General features: G+C 39.9%; 1 protein-coding gene across 1 annotated transcript in view; it reads right to left on the bottom strand.

The window, feature by feature from the left end:
• Positions 1-25,134, bottom strand: part of Pip4p2 (phosphatidylinositol-4,5-bisphosphate 4-phosphatase 2) — a 52,678-nt gene that overhangs the window by 11,152 nt on the left and 16,392 nt on the right. Inside the window, exons 2-5 of the mRNA XM_052176112.1 lie at positions 17,103-17,251; positions 11,543-11,649; positions 10,421-10,544; positions 742-794 (exon numbers count right to left, since the gene is read on the bottom strand). Coding sequence (XP_052032072.1) covers positions 742-794; positions 10,421-10,544; positions 11,543-11,649; positions 17,103-17,251 — 433 coding nt within the window. The remainder of the gene's footprint in view (positions 1-741; positions 795-10,420; positions 10,545-11,542; positions 11,650-17,102; positions 17,252-25,134) is intronic.

Raw genomic sequence — 25,134 nt, 5'->3', positions numbered from 1 at the left:
AGGGAGCACCCTTAGTAGACATACACTGCAGGTACAGCAACAATTCTTTCATAGGAGACTCTGCCTACAAGCCTTGTGGCCCATTTGTCTTTTCCCTCTGTTGAGTATATTTAATATTCTTCAGCGAGAGTAAATCACATCTGTGAGTGTGACTGAGGGCTGTGAGTTCTCTTGGAAAGTTCTTTGGTCCTCGGAATCCCCAACACATATGCCATAAAGTATTTTTAATCAATATGTCTTTTGTCATTTCCCATGTTCATCTAGGCAAACCAGTTAGAAACACAGATAAATAAATATACTGGATTGCTAAACCATGCAATTACATGAACTTTACCAGTGTAATAACCTTATCAGGAAAGAAGCGGAAAAACTAACCACCAACTGATTACAGACTCACAAACAATATAGGTTTTTCTCCTTGGTAACAGTGCTTCTTACAAATTGATCACAAAAGTTTATAATCTTCGTAACGTTGGAAAACTCTCCAGGTAACTTGACAATGTATTAGTTTTGCTCTCTTAAAAATGGATTTCCCTTTAAAGAACAATAACTAAGCCCCAATTATTTTCACTTCAAACCGGACTATGTTAGCTTAAGGATGCCTTGGCTTTGTCCTGAAAGAATTAAGTAAGTGTGCATTCACTTCATGACATGTTTTAAGAAGTAAATCTACAGAAGTGAGAATTCCAAGCTCTTCTGATCACTCTCAAGCACTCATGATATTTCCAGCAAAGAACTTACATTTTTTTGCAGTGTGGGCATTTCGCCAGAGTGTTGAACCTCAGTTCCATCCACTGTAAAATAAATAAGAGAGAAAGATTTGAAAAGAATAACAACTAAAAACCAGCCAATCGGAGACCTGTTTACTTTAGTCTAAATGTCACCAGGGATCGTGGCACAGTCATCAATCACTGCCTTGTGGTTGCACAGTGTTTTTCCTCCAACGGTTCTCATCCCTTAGAACACATTTGGGATCCCAGCCTGAACCTGTTTCCATGACTCTCGCAGGGCTCTGACATCACCCACATTGGCCTCACGAGGAAAACAGCATGCACTCTTTGCCCTCGTTCCTGCGTTGACTTATTACAGTGTATCATGTACCTTCAAACTTTATTTTCCTCTAAGCCCTAAGGACCAACTTGGAAATACCTGAATATTCTGATTTGTAACGGTTTTCAATTTTCTATTTCACTTGTGTGAGAAGCCACAGCAGACATAATAAACTAACCAAATGAGATGCTGGCAGAATTGCAACCAGGGAACTGGATTTTGCTCCCTCGCTGCTTGTAAAATGTAACAAAAACACATTAATCCTATGGTACAATTTTCTCCCCCATCTACCAGTAAATGCGGTAATAGAATATGTTACCTTTCTCAAAGAAATGTCATCTAGATACTTAAAATAGAATACAGATCTTAGGGCAAAGTCAAAAAGTTCCTGTAAATTTAAGCTAAATCTTTACTTTACGAAGGAAAGTATTTTCAAATGGCTTTTTAAGGGGGTGTGGTTATTGCTCTGAGTTCCAGTCGATGTTCACTGTGATATCCCAACAGGCTTTCTAATTGATCATTTTGCTTTACATAAGATAATATTATATTTCTTTCGTAGTTCCACAGAGAGATAAATATGTCATTAGTTTTGTGTCCCATATAAAAGTTAATTTTTGTTAAAGATTCTAGGTGGTCAATTTCTACTTGCGAATTTTCAATAACTTATACAGAATTTAATGTTTTTCAAATAACAAAATATAGTTTTAACAAAATATCTAATAGATTTTCTTTTAATCCTTAGATTTAAGAAATAAGCAAAGAGGTATAGATTTCCTGTGCTCGGTTTCTTCATTTTAATAAGAAACTCAGCAAACCTTGACAAAACCTGCCCACTCCTGTTCTGTCACAGCAGGCCACATAGTCTCAAAGTAAGAAACTTCATGTGTGTACTCAGCTCCTCAGAGATTAGTTTTCAACAGCTGAGAATGTCAACCAAACCCACATTGTTTTCAGGTTACAACCAAACTTCCTCTCACCACTTTCTCTCTGTGATATGCTAGTTTATTTTAGTTATTCTTATCTGCAAAGGACCCTTGAATTAATATGCCAAACAGAGATTTAGACAGATTTACACAGAAACTGGGGCAGAGCACAAAGTGAACTAATGTGTTCTTTTCTGTCTTCCTAACAAAGTTAGATGAGTTCCTGGATTATAATGGCACTTGAGATTTTATTTATAAACAGCTTTCATAAGTGAGTTCTGTAATTCGAACAATAATACAGACTGAAGGAGACACTCACAAAACGCTTAGGTCAAGGGTAACTCAAAACCCAAGACTCAAGGTTGACACATTGCAGAATGTGAATTTTAGGGGACCAGCCAAAAGGGGACTATTTATCTCAACATGATTATTTTATAGTGAACATTTTAGCACAGGTTAACCTTGGCAAATTCATTGATAACAAACACAAAACATGAGAACTGATAGTGAAAGAGGTCACAACCCAACCAACCCAACACAAATGATGGTGGTATCATCTCCCAGTATGGTCTCTCTGCAGCAAATTCAAAAAGGAAAAAGTTCTATGACTGGGCCTGATTTTGTGGGTATTTAATTGAACGAAAATTCTTCTGCAAAGAATTTGACTTTCTACAATCTTTCTATCTAAAATGCTATGCCTGTGCTCTTAAAATGATATTGTTCTATCTTGAAGTCCTGAGGGAAAAATAAAAAAAAAAAAAAATTTGGCATCTTGGTCACTTCAGGTAGTCCCTAGCTGGGGTATGGCACCTGCAAGAGACCCTGAATCCAAAACATAGCATGTCTACCTCCCTCATGAAGACTCAACCCTGCTCTGACCTAACTCCTCCCTGCTCCTAGGTGCTAAAGAGAGCATCTTTCTGATGCCTGTGGGGTGTGTGTGTGTGTGTGTGTGTGTGTGTGTGTGCTGTTCCGTGTTGAGATGGCATGAAGCAGAGTCTGGTGTGCATACCCATCATAGCTCTCACACACATACACACACACACACACACACACACACACACACACACACACACGCCACCCTGCTGCAGCTTAGCCATCGCGGGCACACATCCGTGAGCTAGAAGAACACATCATAGAATCAGAAGACAGGTATGCCCCTGGGCACCCTGAATCCACCTGTCTGTATCTCTCCTCATCTCAGCTCATTAGATGCTATCTCTTCATCAATTAAAAACAGGACGTGTGGTAACTGGACCAGAATCTGCCATGCCTTATGCATCCCCTTACTCACAAGCACATCCTCAGTCCCTCAAGTTCCGTATCACTGGGTTCCCATGCTAGAATGTGCGACTACATCTTTAGAGACACCATAGATTGGCACCTATGCCCATATGGCTGTAGTCTGAGTACCACCCTCATCTCTATGGCTCTGGCTGTCTTCCTATAGTGCTAAGACTCAGCACTGCCAATGGTGGTTGGCAAAGGGCATGTGGTAGACACTGGTTCCAAGTTTGATATATGTTGTCAGGAGAGGTGCATATCTATCAGAGACATGTCTATGCTACTCTAGGTCTTTCCCTAGCAAAATCGGTAACCTCTTTGTGAGCTCTGTGAATTCTTTCAGGTGACTTCTGATCCGGAGCCATCCAATCCGTCAACCTTCCATTCCCGTTCCCTTGCCTCTGTCTGTGCCCTAACTCTGTCCTAAGGTAACAGCATAACAGTCTCTATAAAGAGACGTCATCCATTCTCTTTTGTGCAGTACAGGAGAATCTGAGTACATTTAATTGGGTTTCTTCCCACGATTCAAGTGGGGAAGCTGGCGGGGAGGCCAGCCCGTTGTCTTCCAGGCTCCAGGAGTGAGGAGAGCGTTACAGAAAGGTTACTGCTCTTTCATGGAAAATCAAGTTGAATGATCAGGTTCTTGTTTAAAAAGAAAGAAAAAAGAAATCTCACTTATGTCAAAAAAAACCTAAAAGTAACTTCTTTAAAACAAAATCATTTAAGACATCTTTCAATATTGTATCGACTTCTAACCCATTCTACTAAACAGATAAACTCAGGGGCCCCATGATACATTTTCAACTAAGAAAGCTCATAAAATAAAGCTTTATTGCATAAAATCGGTCACTTAATATCACCCCACTAAAGTATATTTCAATGGATATAATACAATGAGAGATACCTAGAAATACATTTACACTGAAACTATCATGTCCCTCTGCTGTGGCACTTACTCTGTATTCAAGTAAAGAAACTCTTCCCTGTTGACAGTACCAGCTTGGCTCAATTCAGTCAGGGAAAAGTTTGAACCATGATAGGATAAACAGCTCACCATCCTGATCTTTAATCCACAGAATGACTGAGCACATTTAGTGAGCTATGCCTCTGAACCATTAACTGTGACTCAGCACATTTGGTGACTTGTGTCTCTGGAACATTATCTGTGACTCAGCACATTTAGTATGTTGGTTAGTTTTATAAAAGGACACTGGCCTCGGTCAGGATGAACATGCCTTTTATCAGCAAGTGCATACCTGTCCCCAGGAGACTCGGTGTCAACCTCTGTTGCACATTAAGAAATGTCTTTATATTCCTGGTGGACTAGTTTAAGCCTGCATATTCACTTTATTTCTCCTAGGAAATTGTTTTCCCAACATGCCTCTCAAAATAGTCACTGCGATCTGACCACAGGATTCCCTCAAAATAGTCTGAATGAGAAACAATATTTGGTTGTGCGACATAAAAACTCCCTTTAGGATGTTAACAGTTATGCACAGGAAAAGTACTAAAGTACTTACAAAAAAAAAGTCTTGTCTTTTCAGCTTGTCATTTACCAAAATATGAAACTGTTTATAGAATAATACTTGATTATCCCATTAAATAAATGACATTAAATATAACTTGCAAACACAACTCCTGTACTTTTAAACAGTATAAGTGAGTCCAGGCAGGTCTTGAAGCAGTATCAGACAGTAACTCCTAACCAGCCTAACTTCGGAATTATAAGCCTGACTATTAAAAGAAGACAGGAGAAACAGAAGGATGCTGGTGAGCACCGCTCACCATCCTCATCTTTAAACCCCCCAAAAAAGAATGTCCTCTCTGGTCTCAAAAGTCCAGAAAAGGCTTTTTTGTTTTCATTGTTGTTAATATCCTCTTGTTTAAAATGTCATAAATATCTTCTAAGAATCACAGGATTTCTTTTTCTTTTGTTTCTTAAAAAACTCAACTACAGTTCAGCCTAGCTTTTATCTTACAAAATTAAATATTTGCACACTTTTATTTATAAACATGACTTCACTTTTTTTTTTCCTGAGGAATTTTTATTCTCTTGATTTTTCTCCACTCAGGACAAAGAGTGAGTAGAAAAAGATCAATATTATTCACATTTAGCACAATAATGATAAGGTCCCAAGAAAGATGAGCTTTGTAACCAGCACTCACTTAGGGACACCGAGCAGATCTTTAGTCCCCAAACCCTGATACACTAGGGACAGAACTCAAGCCCTCCTAACTGCCTGCAAACCCTGGGACCAGCAGAAAGACCAGCAAAGGAGAAGAACACGTTATCCCTGAGCTCCCAACCCTGCTGGACTTCTCTCCTTAATCTGAAACTATCAAAATCAATTCCCATTCTATTAATACTGACAATGTTCTCACTTATTACTAAAAATAACTTCCCAGAGTTTTTGAAATCATCTTTACGTTCTGTACTTTAAACCAATTATCTCTTCTGATAAAGATTTTAAGTTTTTAATTATTGTTACTGTGTGAGTAGCAGAGGCTAACACAATCACCTGACTCAGTTGCCTGGTGCAAATATTAAGCAGAAGATTTGACTATAAACATGAGACTGTGGCTTACATAGAGCAAAAAACCAAAATGAATAAATAATATTTTACGATTATAAAACTATCCCTCCTACACATCTTTTTAAATTCCCATTTGAATCTTTTCTCTAGAATTCACTATTACATGGTTCCCCTAGCACTAAATAGAGGGCATGAAAACGGAAAAGAATAAAGAATTGGAGAGGGGCTTACTGGGGCAAGGGTGGGCCAGAGTAACTGGGAAGTAGGAAAGAGAAAGAAACACAAAAAAACACAGTGTGAAATGCTATAATGGTATCTAACACATTGCATCACTATTTAAATTTAAATATATATGTCTAACAACTTCTTAAACATTTTCCTCACTCTTTTCCATATTATTAACACTATCATTCATTTTCCTTCTCTCTAATTATTAATGCTTTTTCTAACTATCACATCACTTTTCTGAATAATAAAAGCTAAACATCTTTTTACCCCATGGACTGCATGGGAATGATACCCATATACCTAAGTATAAACACTTTCTTTTTTAATTAGCATTTTTACATTTATTGTTTGTTGTTATTCTGCATGAGTGTGGGGGGTGGGTGGGGGTGGATGGGTGTCCACTCACATTGTAGAGGTCAGAGGACAATGTAGAAATCAGTTCTTTCCTTCTACTATGTGACTTCCTAGGTTTGGACTAGGTTTATCAGGTTCAGCAGCAAGTGCCTAATACCTGCCTGTATCTTGCCAAACTTACATAAAGCACTTGCATAGCTTTCTACCCTAGGAGAATGCCCTGTCTTTTAGGTTAGGTGGCTCTGAATTAAAACAGTGTGTTCCCATGCTCTATTCTAAATACACTTCACAGCATTCTTAATTGTCTTTCCCTTCCTACTAGGTTAGAAAACTCTAAAAAATTAGAAATTGCTTGCCATGATTTCCTTGGGATCTGCTCAGCACCTGGTGCACACAGTCTATATTTATTAATGAATTATATTAGCTGTTTTATACATTGGATACCAAGATAATCCATGGAAAGTTTAGGGATCTAAAATAGAAAGAATGCATGATCATCGCAGAAGGAAATCCCTGAGTGAGTTGAAAAGCGCTCTATTCTGAAGAGTTTTAAATATCACATTCAAAAGGCAATTTCTTTATGTGAGACGAAGAATAACAGATGTGTTCAACATGTATGTAGCCAAGTGAATTAATTTGTGTCTCCTGACATGTATAAAATGTACTGATCTACACTAAGGGAATATGAAGGGGCTGTAAGCAGCAATCTGTGATTTATCCCAAGTATATTCTCTAATTTATATAACCACTGTCCTAGGCAATAAAATACAATGTAATAGGGGGGATTTATACTTCATCCTACATCAGACAAATCTGAGTGGTCCCTATGAAGTGTACACAATTGAATGAGGGAATGAATTTCCATTTCCTTCTCCAACAGCTAAAGTGACCAGAAATGAATTTAAAGATGTAGGATGCAGCCAGGTGCAGGTGGTGCTGCTCATCTTTAAACCCAGCACTGAGGGGAAATGGGGGTGGTGGGGTAGAGACAGGTAGATCTCTGAGCTCCAAGCCAGACTTACATAGAGAGTCTTAGGGCAGCCAGGACTATACAAAGAACACCTCTTGAGAAACAGAAAACAAAACAAAACAAAGCAAATAGAAAACAACAATAACAAAACCAGAGGGCAACAGGGCTTCTAAATTGTTTTCAGCAAAAATCAAAGTCTTAGCAAGTAATTTGGTGAACCAAATGCTAAAACATAACTGCTTACAGAGACACATGCCAGAGAAAGCAGGCAGGTTCCTACTGAGGAAAGTTCTAGCAGGTAAGGTACTTGAACTACTACATACTTTCAAACTGGGTGTTAGATAGAGGCTGTGCTTAAAACAAGGAGCATCAGACTTCCATGCCTACTGAGGCATGAGTCACAGTAACCAAGATGCAGAAACAACTCATAAATCTGCTGACAGGTCAGAACTGGTGGTATACACATGACATGAAATACTTCAGTCTTTAAATGGAAGGCAATCATACCACTTTATGACAACATGAATAACACTGTGTGATTAGGTCTACAGACAGAACTGAAAACAGTGACACCCTTAGAGGCAGAAAAGACAGGATCGTTCTAGTAGCTCAGGAAAGGCAAAGAAGAATTAGCAGCAGTCCACTATGCAACTACAGCTAAGGACATTGTCTCATCTTCTTGAAATGATGAAGAAAGCAGTTAGTGAGTGTCTAACTGTTGTTTTCACGCTACGCTAAAGATGATCTACATGTTCACTTGTTTGATTGTGACGATTTTAATGCACACATGTATGTGAATGTAAGTTGCACCTCCTAGATCCATGTATGAGTTCTGGTTGTCAGCTACATCCCAAGGCTGAAAACCAAATACCATAGTGTTCCTTGCAAACTCTCTCCAGACTGCACAGCCAGAAGCACTACTCATTCAGCACATTCAAGAGAAGAGTGGTTTACTCTACAAAGGAACTAAGCTAACAAGTCTGTGACCTTACAATTTCCTGGGACCTTAGGAAAGTGGAGGGACTATTCTACAAAGAAAGGAGTTAAACTCTACAGTCTACGCAAGGGTAAGTACATCACTAGATCACTGCCTAGTATCCCAGTTCCAACTTTCCCAGGAGATCAGAGAATCTTTCCCCAGAAAAACTGGTGCCTCAGCAGATTTGCAGGTATTTAAGAATGACAATTTTTCAAAGAAAAGGAGAAAATGGAAAAGAAATCATCTAGTCTACATGTAGAGACCAGTAAGGGAACTTAAATAAACATTTGAGTCAAATTTCTACTATGAACAAAACACATATTAAAAAAATGAGGACAAAACAGAGAAAAGCACTGAGAAAAATATCACCTCCTAAAAAGTATTTCTGATCGATGCCATGGGGAAGAAATTATAACCAAAAGGAAAGAGAATTTGAAAGGTTCTTGGGTATTGAAGCTTAAGTTAGATCATCTGAAATAAAGCCAGAAGCCCTTGGAACACTCTCCCTGGAACATGTCCTCATGAAATTACAAATCAACGGGGAAAATGAAAGAGAAGGAAAAGCAAGGAAAAATACAGAGGAATGGGTCAATAGGAAGGCCCTGGAATTAGAATAGTCAAAGTCTCTTTATCACTGGAAAAGGCCTGCAACTTTCCAAAAGGAGCAACTGGAAACCTCAAATTCAATAGCTAAACTAGTATGCAAATTTGATGTTAGATTAAAAACTACCTACAGGATAGTTTACTTCATGTCCCTTCACAGAAGGACAAAGTCAGAAGCTATGCAGGTAGCACATGAGGCAAATCTGAAGACCGAAACAGACCTTTCAGGAAGGTGGTGAAGGAGAGTCCAAGGTGACAGCAAAAGCAGAGAGCTAAAATAAAAGATTGTAGCCACATCTGACTAGATACATCTATACATCTAAAACATGATGTAAAGAACTAATAGCCTGCACACAGAAAACAGGAGGCACATATTTACAGTTCCAACAACACACTGAAGGTCACGTGATAGAATTGGGCTATGTCCCATGTCCCAAGATTGCATCTAATCTTAACATGGAATACTAGGAACACGGTAAGTCCACTGGGAATAAGGAAAGAAAATGAGGGCGAGGATAGGAGGACGGTGGTGTGAGTGTAAACCGTTCACATCAAGTCTGACAAAGTAGTGGCCAACAGGAAGGAACAGCTTGAATGTAGAAAACCGCTGTCTGTCAAGTAGCTAGAAGAGCTGAAGGCATCTGAGGGACACAAGCTGGTAATCAGGTAGATGAGGAGGTCCCAAGCCCAGTTAGATATTTAGAGCATGTGAATACAAACTGCTCTAATACAATAAACACATCAATGGAAAAGGCCAATCACATTTGTTAAGTTCGTCCATCCCTTGGCGGTGTTCATGGACTTCCTTGCCAAGACTCTAGAAAGTATCTAACACTAAGGACCTAAAATAACTCTTTCCTCCTATGTCTTGAATAGGAAAAAAAATTCACCCTCCCTGTCCTGGTACTCACTCAAAAATCTGCCTGCCCCTCGTCCCTGCACCACCATACCCTTGCTGATGGGATGAGTCATTATGAAATTAATTCTTTAAAAATCAACCGAGTTGAACTTAGTACTAAAACAACTTCTCTAGAATTGCTCACATCAAAATACTTGTATTTTAGATTTTGTCCAGAGGTTTCTCTAATCATGGGTATCGGAATTAATTTCCTTTATCCGAAGTAAAAATTTTACAGTGAGTACATTTTTCATAAATTGTATAATAATTTTTCTTGAATTCTTATATTTTCTAGAAGCTGTAAAGCCAGGTTAAACACATGCACTTGGCCACTAAGTACAGTGAGAGGCACGGTAAGATTTATTTGCTTACAAAGATAGCCACCAATAGAGAGCTAAAGCTGAATGCATCTTTGTCTAATTCACAAAGGCTGTTATATGCCCTGCCAAACTCCAGACTCAGCAGCTTCATCAATAAGGCTCTATTTTAACTTTGCGATCGATATACACTTGGATAAAACTATACAATTATAACTAGTCCTCAGTGATGACCTAGGTGTACAGATTAGTGTCCTAAGACCAACATACAGCTACTTACCAGGAACGTGTTCCCGCAGTGCCCGCACACTACCCTCGTGCCTTCCGGCTGGACTGGCAATGCAGGCTGAGCCGGCTGTTCTTCAGAAATGAGCATTACCGGGCCAAGGTTAATTATGCGTCGACTGTGGAAAGAAAGAGCAAACAAATTCATTAACCCACAAATAGACCCAAGGCAAACCCAGAACACTTGGCCAGAAATAGATTACAGTGAAGTAAACTAACTAAATCAAGTATCAAACCCTGGACCCCAAATCATTCATATTATATATATACATTTCAAATACAAACTATATGAGTTCCAGTCAATGTCCTCAGGAATCACTTAACTGTCATTTCTAAATTTTTATAATTTACTCTTTATAATTTCAATTTCAAATCAGAAGAGCTTTTTCCTTAATCTATACAGACGACTTGAATTTGGTAGAAGATGAATGTACAAAGTGGTTTTTCCACATTAATAAGTGTGTCTGTCATGAAAGTATCAAGTGCTGAGTGAAACCACATTTCTCTGAGAAGCCTAGTACTGCTTGATAGTTATCCACTCAGAGGAGGAAAGAAAGGAATGTGGGTCCATGTTCCCTTTTTATTCCCTAGCCAGAGGATACATCTGATGGTCAAAAGACCAGAGAAGTTTCAGGAACAAGAAAACAGTGGAGGTGTTTATATACTTGCATGTAAAGACATGCATAATCACATTTGGCATAAGCAAACAATCCCGGGCATTATTACAAATATTATACAGACACTTGTGTAGCATACAGGGAGATACATGATTAAAAAAAATTATCTCCTGGGTTAAAATTAATTATCTCAATGGTAAACTAACTAGTTATTTCTAATAAGTCCAATGAGTCACTGATTTATTATTGTCCACTAAATGGCCACATAAGAAAAAAAATATCCACTGTCCATTCAAAAATATTTATCTTACAAATAATTCTGACTGCCACATTCTAAGTCTATCATCTCTTTAACAATAATAACAAGAAAAATCTATGCTTTGTAATAACTGAGGACAAAGACTGGAACAAAGCCTAGGACATAAAGAGCCTTAATAAATACTTGTTGAATGCACAAATGAATGAATGAATTAATGAATGAATGAATCTTTGTCTCTTACCAGTTGGGTCTCGGACATCCTATTCGCCGAGATGTGTCCTTACAAATGAGGAGACAATTACAAGGGCATCTAACATATTTCTTCCCTGTTGGGGGAGTTTTGATTGGCTAGATGATGGAAAAAAATGCAAACACAGAAAAATCAACCAAAATACAAATTGTCACAAGTCGTTTGTGTTTAAGGTGGATACAATTACTTGACATTGGAAGGCCCCACAGTGCTACCTAAGTAGGCTCTAAGAAAGAATGCACTGGGCATGACTTCCCAGGGCTAAGACGTTGGTTGGTGAGCACTCAGAAGTTCGAGGACTGGGGGGATTTGCAGTAAAGAACCCATTTCAAAGTTTACACTGGCCTTTTCATAGGGTAGGGACAATTTAGCACATGCTGGTTGTTCTCTCCTTAGAGTTCCCAACATAAGATCATATAGCTGTCCACTTAGATAGAAACAGAACAGGACCCACGCTCAACAAAAGCAACCAGAGCAAAGAGAGCTCATTCGTTTTCTTAAACTACTCAATAGAAGTGATTAATTAATTTTATGGCGGTATCAAACAGCAAAACTTGCAGTTGCTCCAAACACTAGTAATTGTTGTTGTTGTTGTTGTTGTTGTTGTTATTATTGTTGTTGTTGTTGTTATTTAAACTGAGACTAAATAGCCTAGAAGAAAAGACTCCTTGCCATACTAGAACTTAAGCTGGCTAAACTGAACAGTCACACGGAAAAGAACTGATGTTTTCTGTGGCATTGCCATCAAAGCCCATGGCCTGAAGGCAAGCATGAGAAAGCAGGAGCCATCTCAGCCTGAGAGACGGCCTACAAAGCATCGTACCTGTACTGATCAAAACACTAAAGCAACAGAAAGACAAAAGAGACAAAAAAATCAATAAAAGAATGTTAAAAGTAAGCTAGCATCACAATGAAACCTATGACTCTGGTTTAACTGCTGAAGTGTAAGCTCTTCCTTCCTAAAGACACTAGTGAGACAGCTTGGGAAGTGTGAGCTAGGTCACAACATAAGAATACAGGGATTAGGGAGGTGGTGCGGTGGTTAGGAATGCTAGCTACTCTGCTAGTGGTGTGGAGTGGGGATAGTGGGTTTAATTCCCAGCCTCGAGACCTGGGAGTTAAGTTCTACAGGATCTGACTCCCTCTTCTGGTCTCCATGGGCATTGTACACATATGGTTCACAGACATCCATGCAAGCAAAACTCTTACACATTTAAAAAAGGAAAGATAGAATAATACAAAAGAAAGAGGGGAGGTTAGAGAAGGTAAATAAAATTGGGGAAAAAAAAAGAGAGTACCAAGTATGATTCAACATTAATGTTCTGCATTTGATAAATTTAAATTGGCAAAATTTATTTTGAAACAAAAGCTTCTATAGCATAAATGTTAACATTTGTGGATAAGGATGAGGGGCATTTGGGGATGTTTCCTATTTATCTTTACATCTTGGTGATCTAAAGAAAGAAGTTTGTGTTTGGCAGAAAACATGTTGATTTTTTTCAGGGCTAGCAAAGCAATATGTGCTATGAGATTCTCTGAAGAAGTTGAGTATCAGCAGCAAGCTACAGCTCTCAGCCATGTGATCTGAAGGGGAAAAGACCCACACTACACAGTGACCACAGGTAACCTGCGCAGTAGGCTAAATGTATAATATGCTTAGCATACTAAATTAATTCCATGTTCTTATGGGTATATTGTTACATAAGACTACAGAAATCAAAAAGTTCCCACACATTAGTATTTTTGTAATCCTTACCTTTAAAAAAAATCCAAACATTTTAAGTGATTAACTGTCATAAAGATTAGTAAAAAAAAAATCTGTAATTTATTAAGCATATTTCAGGTTACCAAACCTGAATGTTTAAAATTCACAAACATCAAGAATATATAGCTATAGAATGTAAAACACCAAGAAAACAGAATTTGAGCATGTACGTATTTGCTATTTATCTGTTATTCAAAATCTGCCATGAAATAAATGTGTGCTTGACAATGAATAAGATTTTCACACTTTTTTTTTATTTTCTCACTTCTAGACATCATTTTTTTTACTTATAATAGAAGGCAACTAAGTTAGATTTTAAGACTAGTTCTCAGTGCCACCTTATGTCATATCCCTCATGAGCATGGGAGAAAGAGAAGAGAAATGCCCTTGAGCGCGTTTTTGTTTGTTTTGTTTTCAGATTTATTTATTTATTTATTTAATTTTTATGTTTATGGCTCTTTTGCCTGCAGGTATATCTGTGCAACACATGCATGCAGTGCCACTGCCCAGAAGAGGGTAAGGATTCCCCTGGAACTGGACTTACAACAGTGTTGTAGGCTGCCAAAGGGGTGCTGGGAACTGAAGCCAGGTCCTCTGCAAGAACAAGTGCCCTTCACCTCTGAGCCATTTCTCCAGCCCAAGCATACATTCTACAATTATTATTTGGCAAAACTAAGTGTGGTGGAGCATGCCTTTAATCCCAGCACTCAGAGGCGGGTGGATCTCTATGAGTTCCGGGCCATCCTGGTCTACATAGTGAGTTCTAGGACAGCCAGAACTACACAGTGAGATCCTGTCTCAAATAACAATAAAAGTTGCTTTGCCAATAATACCTACGCTGGGTGCTTTATTCCTGTTCCCACAGCAGTCCTACAGAACTGGTATTATTTTCAGAGATAGTCACTGAACAGAAAACTGGCACTCATGCTCCCGTCTGTCAGCCTCTGAATCTCTGGCTAACAATCAGCTACGGGCCATTTAATCTGACAGACATAGCAGCTTCCTATCAGAGTGGCTACCACAGAGAACTGAGACTCTGAGGCCAGATTTCAGAAAGGATCACAGGAGTAGCCTGAGACGCTGGATGGGGGAAGCTCACCGTTGGACCTGAGTCTATTTCACTTAGTAGCTCTGATATTTTCAACCTAGGATTCTCTGAAGCCATTCCCCGGGGCCTCACGGCTCTTCACATGAAAGTGTAAGATCAAATCCCATGTGAGACATTATCCAGTCACATGGCACGGCCCTCCTCAGAGCTCTCTCTTCACCTCTCCCCCTTAGCAAGGTTAGAGCTAAGAAACAAAGCCATCAGATGACATGCTAGCATCTTCACGACTGTCTGCATTTCTTTACTTGGTCAGAGGTGATAATCATGAAAAGAATCGACATAGTTTCCTGTAGACACCAAAGCAGCAAACTGCCCTGGTCAAATCGCTGACTGACTGATGCTGTCTGCTAAATCTTCAGAAACTAAGGTTTTATCATGAATGACCTACTCTGTCCTGTTTAAAAAAATAAATAAAAAGACAAAGCATTAAAATGTTTGTTTGTCTGCTTGTTCCTATTCATTAACGAAGGTCAGGCACAGTGACACACTCTTGTAACCCTGGTGCCCCTAGGGACTGAAGCAGGAGGATCTCGAGCTGAGAAGATGGGGAGACTGCAGGACTGGGAGACTGGCTCCGAAGGTAAAACTACTTGTTGTGCAAGCATGAGAACCTGAATTTAAATTCCCAGCATCTACATATGAGGAAAGGCATGGCTGAGCACACCTGGAACCCCACACTGTAGGTTGCAGAGACAGTCAGGGGCAGAGAGAAACTCTAGACAGTCAGCCAAACTCAGAGCTCATGTGCTTCAGTGAGAGACACTGTCTTAAAGGAAGAAAGCCAAGAGTGACAGAGAAAAACATCCTCTTCTGGCCTCTACACACACACACACACACACACACACTCACACACACACCACACACACACACTTACTCACTCACACACACACACTCACTCACACACACACCACACACACACTCACTCACACACACTCACTCACACACACACTCACACACACACTCACACACACACACACACTACACACACACTCTCTCTCTCTCTCTCTCACACACACACACACACACACACACTCACCGAGAGAGAGAGAGAGAGAGAGAGAGAGAGAGAGAGAGAGAGAGAGACTGTCAACAAAAAAAACTGTAGATAGATACAGCAGAATGAGAGAGGATATTACTAAATCCAAGGAAAGAATCAAAGCTCTGGCTTTTAAAATCAGCACTTTTGCCTTACTCCCTTTATCTCCTTGCCAAATTTACAAAGAACACAATCGAAGATGATCCTAATTAAATCCACTAGCCACTGACCAACTTACACACTAGCTAGCTTTGTGGCTATGACTATCTATCATGATAAACTTCTGTAAGGGTAGGTTATCCCTAACTGGGGAAAAAAACTGCAATGAAATATACTGCTTTATGAATTAGAGTTTTATTTTACAACTCTAATACAATGAAGCCTAGTATCTATACTTTGTGGTTCTTAGAGACAATGACCACTAGTAGACTGGTTTATAATTTCCCAAACTGGGAGAAATACAAACACTAAAATTCAATTCATGTTTAACTGCAGATTTCAAAACAGACTGAAAAAAAAAATAAAGTCTAACTATACAAATAGGAACAGAGATCAACTAAATAGTATATCCCTTACCAGGTATTAATTTAAACTGTAAAAACTTAGTTTTTCTTCTGAGAGAAAATTTATTCTATTAAGATTTAGGTTTATGGGACATATGAGGAGGGGGGATCTGGGAAAGGGGAAATCATTTGGAATGTAAACAAAGAATATAGAAAATAAAAATATTAAAAAAAAACTTACGTAGTTTTTCTTCCAACAGAAAATTTATTCTATTAAGATTTAGATTTATGGGACATATGAAGAGGGGGGATCTGGGAAAGGGGAAATCATTTGGAATGTAAACAAAGAATATAGAAAATAAAAATATTAAAAAAATAAAAAAATAAAAGAAAATGGAGCTTCTCTCAGCAGAAAAAAAAAAAGATTTAGGTTTAGTTATTCTTCCCAAAGAGCAGCTTTTTTTTTAAAAGATTTATTTATTTACTACATATACAGTGTTCTGCCTATATATAGTCCTGCAGGCCAGAAGAGGGTAACAGATCACATTATAGATGGTTATGAGCCACCATGTGGTTGCTGGGAATTGAACTCAGGACCTCTGGAAGAGCAGCCAGTACTCTTAACCTCTGAGCCTTCTCTCTAGCCCCAATAATATGCTTTTTAAAAGTGCCCTTCAATTCTTTAATAATTACATTGCATTGATATCTAACAAGTGGAATAAAATGCTAAGCTTTTTGCAAACAAGCAGTATGCCACAGAAAGTAATAATAAATTCAAAAATGAGGAAAAAGAATACCGATATGGATATTAAATAAATAGTATTCTACATAAAGACAACATATGCAGTAAAGCCCAGTAGATGCACTAAAATAAAAATGGTCATATACTAAAGAGAAATATATGTAAAGAACAAAAGGAACATTATATTTAAATTAACAAAGAAATTTTCTAATGGTGTTATCCTAACCATGTACAGACATTCTTATATAATAAAGGAATGAGAGGCAGGAGAAATAAATGAAAAGGATCATCATATTTATATACTACATTGGCACTTAGATAGCACTATTAAAGAACTTCCTTTAGAAGATGACATCAGTTAGTGACCTATGCTTTTTTAGTGGAAATTGCCACTTACCGTCGCTTCACTGCAAACAGTGCACTTAACCACATGCTGGTGGAGTTTGCCATCCAGGTTGATTAGAGATTGGCACACACGACAGTTGATCACAGGAATACCACTGGTTCCTGGACTGGCAATGGCTGTATACGGAGGTGGGAGTTCAGCTGAAAGGATTTTACATTGAATCAGAAACTGGCTAGTTTGAGCATAGAAGCCTTAGATGTACAGTATAAACTACTAAAACACTTCCTCCATATTGAAGATTTAACACTAGCTGATCTGTCCTTGTTGCAGAGAGTAACTATGCATGTAACTGTGTTCATGCATAATTTGATTCTTTTTATTTATTGGATATTTTATTTATCTACATTTTAAGTGTTATTCCCTTTCCCATCCCCCCTCCTCCTGCTTCTGCGAGGGTGCTCCCCCACCCATTCAACTATTATCACCTCCCAAGCAGAATGATTCTTAACTCTCATAAAATCCAAATTTGATAGCTTAGGTCTCCTGCAGTGGGGAATTTCCTCTATTTAAAATATCCACTCCATTCCTTTGCATTCATCTGGATACCTGGTACAGCAGTTTGTGCCTAACTGGAAATCGCATGCTAGTGCACCTGTAATTCCAGTGCTTGGTAAGGTGAGACAGGAGGATTGCGAAAACACAAGACAATAGATGAAGGGACAAAAAGCATTAGATCCCCGTACTTTAACACCTGAGCTGTGACCTACCTGGAGAGTAATCACAGTTATTTATGACATTTAGAGCTTGATAGCAAACATGCTGCTTAAACGACCAACCCAGAGAGACAACACTATAGACTTTATTCCATAAGACACTAAGAAGCTCACCGGCCTATCCACATGTGGATGCCTACAGATGGCTCACAAGCTAAGACCAAGTAATGGCCACCGACTGTCATACCGTTATAAAAGGAATCCCCGCTTCCTCCTAGAACCACGATCCCCTCAGCAATCTCCCCTCCAAGAACTTGCCACTGTTGCAGTATATTTCAATCAATTTTCTCCCTGCCTGTTTGCACTCCTGGTAAATTTTTGTTTACCCACTCCTGTCACCATCCCTCCAGACCCTGCTTCACATGGCAAAGGAAAGACTCTGTCAAAGAAGAACGAATACATAAATAAACAAACACATAAAATCCCTCCCTACTGGAAAACAAAAATGGTCAACAAAAGCTCAGCGACTATAATCACTTACACATAGCATACATATGTTGAGTGCATTTATGTTTTCTATATATACCAGCGCAGTAAATGATTGACTATGATCACAAGAAAACACGGGTCTTGAGAAAGTCAGGGAGACTTTCTAACACACTTTTTAACCTTGCTTGTGCTGAAGCCTGAACAGAGAAGAAAATGCTCTAAAGAAAGACTTGTGTTTTTGCTTCAGTCACCACACCGCAACTGTCTTTTCCCCCCATGTGAATGGAGTCACATCAAAGGAATGGACAAATAATTCTGCCAAGCAAAAAAACACTGGCATTCTGTCCATAAACAGGAATCTTATAAGCCACAAAGACCCTAGATTCTGTCCCCCTTAAACATGAAACATCTTTGTCTTTTTAGAGATTTATTTTTTATTTTATGTATATGAGTACACTGTAGCTGTCTTCAGACACACCAGAAGAGGGCATTAGATCCAATTATAGATGGTTGTGAGCCACCATTATAGATCCCATTATGTGATCCCATTATAGATGGTTGTGGTTGCTGGGAATTGAACTCAGGACCTCTGACAGAGCAGTCAGTGCTCCCAATCGCTGAGCCATCTCTCTTGCCCCATGGAACATTGTTAAGATTCCATTTTTGTTGGCCACAGATTCAACAAAAAGCTGAGGTCATAACAGGAAAATGAGACTGTTTAGAGTTCAGGTCCCCTCCTCCAGGAACTGATTGGCCCATCTCTCGTGGTCAAATTCACCCTTTGCTCATGGTGAATGCAAGATGGTCACAGGTGAGATGAGAGACACCCCTCCTTATCGGTGGTCAAACTGCAAACACATCCCTTTTCATTACCAAACTTGGTTTCCCAATTTCTTTCAAATACTGGGGAGAGGGTCAGGTTCATAAACCAAAATACCCATGAAAGTAAAACTTTTGGAAAAAAAATTTCATAACTCAAAGATACACACAAACGCACATTAGCTATTTCCTGCTGTTGCTGAAACAGCATTGAATTGTGAGACAGAGTCTAGATTTTATTGAATAGGTAAAGAGTTATGCCTTGTTTCATCTGATATATTAGAAATACCCAGAAGAAAATCTCATAAGGCTGCATCCCTAGACAAAGAACAACAACAGGCACTGAAAGTTTCTGAAAGCAGGAAATTGGGAAGAGGCCCTAACTAGTTATCCTATTCCAAGGATCAGTGGTCAGCTGGTATGTGATCATGTATGTACCACGACACTAAATGGGCTTAGCTCTGTGTGTGTGCGTGTGCATGTGTGTGAGTGTGTATGTGTACATTTATCCATACATGTAACAAATAACAAAAAGATAACAATGAATTTGAGAGATTTGGGGAGGGGGGTGTACATGGAAGAGGTTGAAGGGACTCAAGGGAGAAAAGGTGGAATCATGGGCAAGGCGATCATGTGCAGTCAAACACACACACATACACACATGTACAAAAACACAAAGATTTTTCAAATTGTGAGAGAAGGAAAGAAGGAAAGAAGGAAGGAAAGAAGGAAGGAAGGAAGGAAGAGTGGGCTGGAGGGAGAGACGGCTCAGCAGTGAAGAATGCTTGCTCCTTTTCAGAGGACACACAGTCCCCAGCAGCCATAACAGGCAATTCGTAACCACTTGTGATCCCATCTTCAACAGATCTGATGTACAAGTGGTTGTTACTCACACGGATGTATACATGTAAATGAAATATGTGTATGCAAATAAAATGTGTGTGCTTGTTCATCACGTGCATGCCTGGTACCGGAGGAGGCCAGAAGAGGCATCGTATCCCTTGGGATTGAAGCTGCAGGCAGGGGTGAGCAGCCATGGGGGTGCTGAGAATTGAACCTGGGTCTTCTAGAAAAACAGCCAGTCCTCTTAAGCATCAAGTCAACTTTCCAGCTCCAATAACCTGTGTCTTTTTAAGAATAAAATGTCAGTGTTGTAACAATCACTTGAAATGCAAAATATGAAATCCTATGAATTTTACCTCAAAGATTGACCCTATCATTTTTAATCTGTCAAGCAAGCAAAGCCCTTAATGACAAAATACATTCAGATCTGTTCTTTTGGAGGTGTGTTGGAATAACCAGTGATTTCAGTTTAAAACAGAAGGGACAGCTCCATGTAGCCTAAGGCATGTCTGACTCGTTAGTAACTCTGCCTTGGACTGTTAAAATGCCCCCGACTTAGCTGATATTTACTACATAGTTACTGAATAGTTTCGTGAGCTCACAAAACACTGAAGTATATTGGGTATAATATTGTCTCAGTAAAATAAGACTAAATAATATACCAGTACCCTCAGAGTGCCAGTATCCATATATAATGGCTGTACACTGGAGCAAAAACAAACAAATAAACAAACAAACAAACATGCCCTTGGAGGTGAGAAAGCCAGGAGGCATCAGCTTGACCTAACACATGAATAGAATTGCTGATACTATAGCCTCGTTCCTCCACTAATCAGCACGCCTAGGCCTTTCATTACATCACTACAGCCTAAGGCAATCCAGAGACACTTGGTGTATTTTTGGCATCTCTCACTCAGAATTTACCCAAAGGAAGCCCTCATTGACAGCTCTCTCCTCCCATAAGAGACCTCCAATTGTGGAAGTTACTGCAACAGCAATTAGCATTTAAACTTCCTCACTTCATCTCCTTTCCCTTTTACAATAGTCAAGAAATCACTAGAGATGAGCCTCAGCCTTGGGGAAATTTATAAATGAAAAAGGCTACTGTAATCTCTGAATTGCAGCTCACTTTTAAGTAAAAAATCCACTTTTTTAAGAGTCTTCGTAGATACTTAAGCAATGAACATCTTCTCTGTGGGATTATAGTAAATAAAAGATCTTTTTTTTCTATGTATTTGCAGTCTGTAATTCTAAACAGCATTGCCAAATCTTTAGGACTGTGCCACACGTCAGGAGCGAAATCAATCTATGAAGTCTAATGTTTTCACTGAAAAGAAAGCCTTCAGATTACGAGACTGACATGCTGCCTGCCCTGGTAGACAGGAGTCTTGCAAAGCTGTCCTCTGAGAGGCTCCACCCAGCAGCTGACTGGACAGATACTGACACCCACAGCGGAACAGCCGGTGGAGTATGGGGACTCTTATGAAAGAATGGGAGGAAGGAATGTAGGCCCCTAAGGGGATAGGAACTCCACAGGAAGACCAACAGAGTCAACCAACCTGGACTCTTGGGGCTCTCAGAGTCTGAACCACCAACCAGAGAACCATATACAGGCTGGACTACACAGGCTGGACCTAGGCCCCCCACAAATGTGTCGCAGATATCCAGCTCAGTCTTCATGTGCTTCTCAAACCGGAGCAGGGGCTATCCCTGAAGCTGTTGACTGTCTGTGGGATATCCTCTTCTAGCTGGGCTGCCTTGTCTGGCCTCAGTAGGAGAGGATGCACCTAGCCTGCAGAGACTGTGCAAGGTTGGAGGGGGGGGGATATGTGTGGGAGGGGGGGTTCCACCCTCTTTGAGGAGAAAAGGAAATGGGGAAGGGATTGTGGGAGGGTGTAACCTGGAGTGGGGGCAGTGATTGGGGATATAAAGTGAACACATAAATAAAAGAAATAATAACAACAATAATAACAACTAAAAAGAAAGCCAACGCCTAGAGATGCTGACTGCCGAAGGGCTCTGTGATTCTGCTCTTCCTAGAGCAGAAGTCACTGCTCTGAAGGCAGAGCTGGTGTGGGGGAAAGATGTAAAGGCAGGGGAGGTGATGGGAACAGTCAAGAAGATGAAAGAGTCCAGGGGATGCTGAACAGTATGAAGAAATCATCCATGGTAATAAAAACCTCCTAGAAAAAAACAGACTCCTGTGAAAGAGACAGAGCGAAGGCGGAGGGATCAAGGGACACAGAGCTGCTCCCGCAACATTGGAAAGGAAGTGGTACCACCCCACGACCCCATAAGCAATCAGATTACAGTTTGCCAACATGAGCCTCGGCATAGTCTGTCTACTCTGCGCCAAGCAGTTTCTCCATTTTGCTAATCTATCCTAGTGTATTAATCTGTACTCTTTTTGAGAGACATCTCTCTGTATTCTAAATGTTGGCAGTGCCTCGCTGAGCTGCTCAGCCCTTTCCCGCCTCACTCACTCCTCTTCGAGCCTCTTCAGTGGCAATGCCTGCCCACTGAACTCACTGTTTTCACCCGTGCACTCACTGTATCCCTCTCCCCTTGACAAAGATGGATGCCTAACAGAAAAATGACATCACATTAAAGTCTGAGATGGACTAGGATCCTATTACAGTAGGAGGTCCTTAAGAAGAAGGCCAGCATTATTCTCCCCCCCCCCCCCCGCGCGACTCCTACCCCCCCATTCCCCACCCCCGTTTCCACTTCAGGATGACTTTCTTCGTGGTCTTTGGGAGAATGTGGCTTAAGACAAAGTCAGCTGCGCTGTTAATAGGACTTCTGTTTCCAGTGGCAACTCAATACAGCTCAATACAGAGAAGAGGAAGTGCCATACTTTACTCCTCCCCTTCTCAGAACCACACCACCGTTAGAAGAAGGTATCTGGCACACATCAGATTAAGACACGACTGTCACCCTGGAATCTAAACACACCATTCTTTGTTCAGTATTGTGACTGTGGAGCTGTGCAGACACCCTCTGACTCTATAAGCTGGCGGCAGCTGCTGTTAGTAGGTGCTGGGGAAAACCTATCAAGCCAGAAGAGAGAGGCACTTGTCTCTTCTGTTACCTGTTTGCTTCCTATGAGCTTCCAAAGTACCTGCTAGTTCTCTAAATGTCACCCTTGGAATACTCCACCACTCACTGTGGCTAAAACACCTTCCAATGGCAACACTGAATCCCGTTTTCAGTCTTCAACTACCAACTTCACTGTGTCGGCCATGTTCCAGCCAGCCTCCTTATGCCACAGTCTTAGTGCCAGCTGCTTGGTGGTCTTCAATAGTCTTTTTTCAGCAGTGCAGGGACCCCTCCCCCACACGGACAAGCTTTAACAGTTTCAGTCTTTTGCTCCCTGGGTCTAACCGTGATTGCTACATTTTGTTACATCCTGGACATTTGATACAAAGATGTTTACCTTCAGTTATCTAGTTAGCAATTTTATACCTAGCTAACAATTCTCTCATCAGTTTCAACTGAGTTGTTTCTATGTTCCGATAAGGTGTTGACTAATATAAAAACTGATATAAGATACCTCAGGAAAAACAGGGATAAATCAGAGGAGGGGTTGGATGACCGTGGACTTATTTGAGCAGCATGCTCAGAGCTCCTTACAATGAGGCAGAGGAGCGTATGGATGCATGACATGGGTGCAGTCATCCTGAGGACCCTGACTAATCCTGGCGTTAAGCATGATGTCTATCTAGGAAGTGTCACATAATCATTGATGGAGTAGTAATTACTGTACTATTACTATAAGGACAGGAAAGGATGTCCATGAATGTACAGGTCCTGGAAGAAAATAAAGAGGCTCAGCTCTTTACAGAACTGTTACAGCTTTAAAATTAGCATGTATTTCTCATTAAGAAATGGATGATAGGGGCTGGAGAGATGGCTCAGTGGTTAAGAGCACTGACTGCTCTTCCGAAGGTCCTGAGTTCAATTCCCAGCAACCACATGGTGGCTCACAACCATCCCTAATGAGATCTGACGCCCTCTTCTGGTGTGTCTGAAGACAGCTACAGAGCTCATCATATATATGTTAAATAAATAAAATCTAAAAAAAAGAAAAGAAAAAGAAATGGATGATAACTAAAGTCATACAAAGAGACTCTTTCTTCTGCCTCTTGAATTCTGGTTCTCTTCAGAGAGCCTGCCAGTCTGTCCCTAGTACTGGGGCCTAAACTCTCATCAAAGCCTATGTCATGCCCCCTTTTAACGTATCTCCTAATAAATTCCCTACTCCTCAGAATAAAAGAAGGAAAGAAGCGAGGAAGCATGCAAACAAGCAAGTCTAAAGATCTTATTAGAAATCAAACACAAAATTTAGTTGTGGTAATTGAAAATTGTCAGATAAGTCCACAGCCTTCCTAAACCTGCCATTGATAGCCAATCAGAGTACTAATTACAAAGGAGTGGAATTGTGGACCTTAGAATGTACCCCAAATAGAACTGAGAGTACATTCCTGACTCAAAGACTCCCTCACAAGTAGAAAATAGCTTTCTCTCCTTATCCTCAAAAGTCAGCCTTCCCTTTATAAATACCTCCTATGATGTTATTGGAAATGGAGTGGCCATTTTCCTTAAGACCAACCATTAAAACCTCTTACTGCCAGGATGAGGATAAAATTTCAGTATGCTTTAAAAGAATGAAATTAGGTCTGGTAAGATGCTTCTGTGCGTACGAGCCTTAGCGGCTTACACAGAGGACCAGTTTTAGGTCTCAGCACCCACACAGTGGCTCCCAATCATTTGTGACTCCACTTCTGGGAACCCAACACCTCTTCTTCTGACCTCCAGGGGCAATACACACACACACACACACACACACACACACACTGCTCATATATGTATGCAGACAAAGCAATGATTACATAACATAAAATTACATGAATCTTAAAACTAATTTAAAAAACAAATACAAACACTAAGCAGAATTGAATTACGCATTAAGAGAACTACAAGATTTCTGGTAATACATATCATCTCAAACCTGAAAATATTTTGGAGTAAATCTTCAGGGTACAAGCAAAAGAAGACAGAACACAATACTGAATTGAGCTAGATTTTCTGGATTCACTCCTTGCTTAAAAGCTACAATCAACTGAGATGTATATGAACTCATAGAGACTACAGCAATATGCACGGGACAACACAGGCTCAACCCAGAGAGGGTCTGAGCACTGAGATGAGAAAGCAGG

Source organism: Apodemus sylvaticus, chromosome 3 (genome assembly GCF_947179515.1).
Source record: "Apodemus sylvaticus chromosome 3, mApoSyl1.1, whole genome shotgun sequence".
Lineage (NCBI taxonomy): Eukaryota > Metazoa > Chordata > Mammalia > Rodentia > Muridae > Apodemus > Apodemus sylvaticus.
Note: the sequence above shows the minus strand (reverse complement) of the source record. Positions and strands in the feature narration are given on the sequence as shown.